This window comes from the organism of the source record quoted next, unplaced genomic scaffold, assembly GCF_019419815.1.
Source record: "Pyrus x bretschneideri cultivar Hongxiangsu unplaced genomic scaffold, Pyrus_bretschneideri_v1 Contig14, whole genome shotgun sequence".
Classification (NCBI taxonomy): domain Eukaryota; kingdom Viridiplantae; phylum Streptophyta; class Magnoliopsida; order Rosales; family Rosaceae; genus Pyrus; species Pyrus x bretschneideri.
The window spans coordinates 5,013,947-5,017,621 of record NW_025999435.1 but is presented as its reverse complement, the minus strand read 5'-3'; the positions used below and the strand labels follow the sequence as shown (position 1 = coordinate 5,017,621).

Sequence of the window (3,675 nt, the reverse complement as noted above, 5' to 3'; positions counted from 1 at the left end):
TGTTACAGTCTACTTATATATATATATATTTTTTTTTTTTAAATTACTGCTAGTCTATTGTATTGAAGGAGCATTTCCATTTTTTGTAACTAAGTTTGTTATGAATAATGTAGAGATTTTTCAATTTGTTTAGAATACGGACACATACGTTATATGTTATTATAAAATGGAACGATAGTTAAATAAAAAAAACTTCTTTCCACTTATATAACATCATAAACTGTAACATCCTATATTCTGAATGCATTTTAAAATCTCCTTGAATAATGATTTGAGAAATATTTTATTGGAGTGGCATTTAAAAATTTGTTTATTATTTGAAATATATATCCAATGCATTAAATAATTGGCAAAAACGTCAAACGCGATCCAATCCAATCAAATCGATCAAACTTTACAATTTCCTTATTTATAAAGTTTGCCATTACCCGCCACTCCTTCAGTCCCAACTACCTTCTTCATCTTCTTCAACTTTTCGGATCTCTCTCTGTCTCTCTGAAAACCTTTCTCTCTCTAGTATTTCTCTGAAAACCTTTCTCTCTCTAGTATTCAATGGAGGGTCTGATCAAGGGTCTGATCGACGTGGCGATCGGTCACGATGACAACAGGGACGAAGAACCCGGTCCACGGGACCGGAGGAACAGTCCAGATCCTCTTGGGCGCAGGTTAGCTACCACCCCTTGTATTCTTCAAAACAAAACCCTTTTGAATTTCTTAATTTTGATTAAGAGTCAGAGAGTTGAAGTTTGCTGCTGGTGCGTGCTAAAATTCGCAGGTTGTGTCCGGGGAGGAGCAGGATGAGGGTGATCGTGATCGCCCACATGGGTTAAACGAAAATCAATGGAATAGACAGGTTTGTATTGGATTGGACTGGACTGGACTGGATTGGGGTTTTGGTTGCATTATCGCGGTTTGTTTGGTGTGTAATTGATGTGATTTGCTTGTGTGATGTTGCAGGAACAGAGTCATTTGGGGAACACAGGGGGATACAATGTGGATTCGGAACCTTCAAGGAGACCTCACAAGGTGAATTTTGTTTTTCATCATTGTTTTAAATCTCAAGACAACATTTTCTAGAAAAGTAAACATCTGATGCGTAAGGAAAAAAAAAAAACATATAGACTTCTGCATCGGAAATTCTACGGATACATAATGAGAGGACTTTATTCTTAGTTTCATAATCGGAGAATGCTAGGGAAACCATCTTTTTGAATCGGATTTTGTAAACCATCTGATGTGGCAATAAAGTAAGACTTCGTGATTAAGGCTTGATATGTCCTATTCTCAATGATATCTCAAATGCAGGCTTCGCATGAAGGATATGAAACGAATAATGATGGTGGACAACATGGTTATAACCAAAACTACTCACGCAGGAAGGTTTGTCTTATTAAAATTATCTGTTTAATTATAATTTAGAGGGGCTATTTTCGTTATATTTGATTATCCATGGTGAAGGACGAAGAGGAAAATCAGGATCGTTGGGAGACTGTCGGCAAGAAGAAGCCTTCAAGGCAACAACCACACAAGGTTTGCTTTCTTTGAGTTTACCAAACTTTAAAAAGGTCACCTGAAGATCTTAGTTGCATTTCATATTTGGGGACAGCACTGTCAAAAGTTTGGTCTTTAACTTTTCGATGTTGGGTTATAGTTTGTTTTGTCAATAGATTGGCTTCTGAGCTTAACTTACTGTTTTTTTAGAAAATTTGGAACCATAACATTGAAACAGTTTGATCAAATACTCGATTTCACAGATTCTGTTTAATCTTATAGAATATCCTTGTAATAAATCAATCTGACGAAGTTAGTTAATCTTGCCTTACTAGTTCTAAGTAACATGAAATGAATTTGTACTGCCACACTATGTAATTCTCACTTGATATAAAAATCAACAGATTCAGATGGGCCAGTGGAATGGATATAAGCGGCCTGCCGCTGAGCAAGAATACTCCGATGAGGCTGAAGTAGGTGCTAACATAGAACCTTCTGGAGAAGAGCTTTCTGATCTGTCACAAGCTTGCAATAAACTCTGGGAACTTGATTTAAACCGTCTAGTGCCTGGAAAGGACTATGAAATTGACTGTGGTGGAGGGAAGAAGGTCCACCAACGAGAAGACTTGGCAGAAGGAAGCTTATTTACCTGGCTGAGTGAAGATATATTTCGGAGGCCTACCTTTTCTCGTTTCTGTTCTCTTTTAGATAACTACAACCCAAATGCGGGTTGCAAAGAAGTTATCACATCCGAGGAGAAGCAAGAGCAGGCTGCATTCGTAGAAGAAATCAGCAGAACTGCCCCCATTAAATATCTTCACAAGTATCTCTCACGTAAGGGCATTGTATCTGAGAGCTATCAGGAATTCAAAAGAACATTGTCCACTCTCTGGTTTGATCTTTACGGCCGTGGTGGTACATCTGCTTCCTCCTCGGCTTTTGAGCATGTTTTTGTCGGAGAAATTAAACAACGTGGTGAAGAAGAGGTTTCTGGCTTCCACAATTGGCTTCAGGTTGTCTTTTATGACTTATTCTTTGCCTATAACTTTTATTCCTGTCATATCTTATTATGTCAAGATGAATATGATGTTAGTTGACAAACCAGTTGATGACTTTTATTTACCCTTAGAAAATGCTAAGTACCTTTACCATATCTTACCAGTTTTACCTTGAAGAAGCAAAAGGAAGGGTAGACTATCAAGGTTATATTTTTCCCCGTAGACGCGGACAAACTGTAAGTAAATCTATCCTATATTCCGCCTGCAAGGCTACGAGATAGTGGAAACAATAGTATTTGTTTCTTAAATTACTTCCGTACTGTTTCAGCATCGTCTCATCGTTTTCTATTTGTTTTGACAACTGCCTTGCTAGAATCTGAGTCTTTTTACTACTCTGACATTGGAAACTTATGTTTACTAAATGGCAGCCAGACTCTGAAACCCAGTTGCTTACGATCCAGTTCGAGTGGAATGGTGTTTTGAAAGCGGTATCAAGCACATTAGTTGGAGTGAGCCCAGAATTTGAACTTGCATTGTACACCTTGTGTTTCTACATGGGTGGGGAGGACAACCGTATTGAGCTGGGTCCATACCAAGTCAACATCAAATGCTATAGCTTTGGAGAAAGAATTGGGTCTGTGTTTCCCATGGCAGAGTGTTGAAATCAAGGGTAAAAGACTCACTCAGAGGAGTGGTTTCCACACGCCCTTTTCTATCTCTTGATTTTGTCCATTAATTTTCTTTTGAGTTGTATTGTTCAAATGGCTAGAATGGAATAAGGGAATGCATAAGGTCAGAAGACAATAATTTTCTGTTGATTATGTTATTCAATGACCAGGAAATGTATTTTAATTTAGGGATATGATTTTCATTCTTTTTGGTTCTCACATGCACTCTTTATTTTTTGCCATAGGATTGAATAAATCAAACAGAAATAACAAACAGGGTTAAACATAAGTGTTAAGAGGATAAAAAATCCAAGGGTGAGTAACCAAGAATCCTTGGTAGTGAACAAGATAATGGGAATCCAACCAAATGTTCACTTATATCTCTTCACCTGTAAGTGCCAAATTTTAGATTCGAATCCTATAGGCAAGGAGTTTGATACCAATTTATTCTTTTATGCCTTCGTGTAAATATGCCGTTGTATAAAAAAATAAAATTAGGCCAGCTTTTTTTTTTTTTT

The 3,675-nt window shown here is 37.3% G+C and overlaps 1 protein-coding gene across 1 annotated transcript; it reads left to right on the top strand.

Annotated features, from left to right (window-relative positions):
- Nucleotides 1-602: 602 nt before the first annotated feature.
- On the top strand, nucleotides 603-3,360 carry LOC103926607 (uridylate-specific endoribonuclease B; the record flags this gene model as incomplete). The annotated part of the gene is made up of 8 exons (XM_009335407.2): nucleotides 603-665; nucleotides 776-853; nucleotides 958-1,026; nucleotides 1,306-1,380; nucleotides 1,459-1,530; nucleotides 1,896-2,504; nucleotides 2,654-2,725; nucleotides 2,918-3,360. Coding segments are annotated over 8 exons (1,272 nt in total), but the record flags the coding sequence as incomplete, so codon positions are not given.
- Between the last annotated feature and the right edge of the window lie 315 nt (nucleotides 3,361-3,675).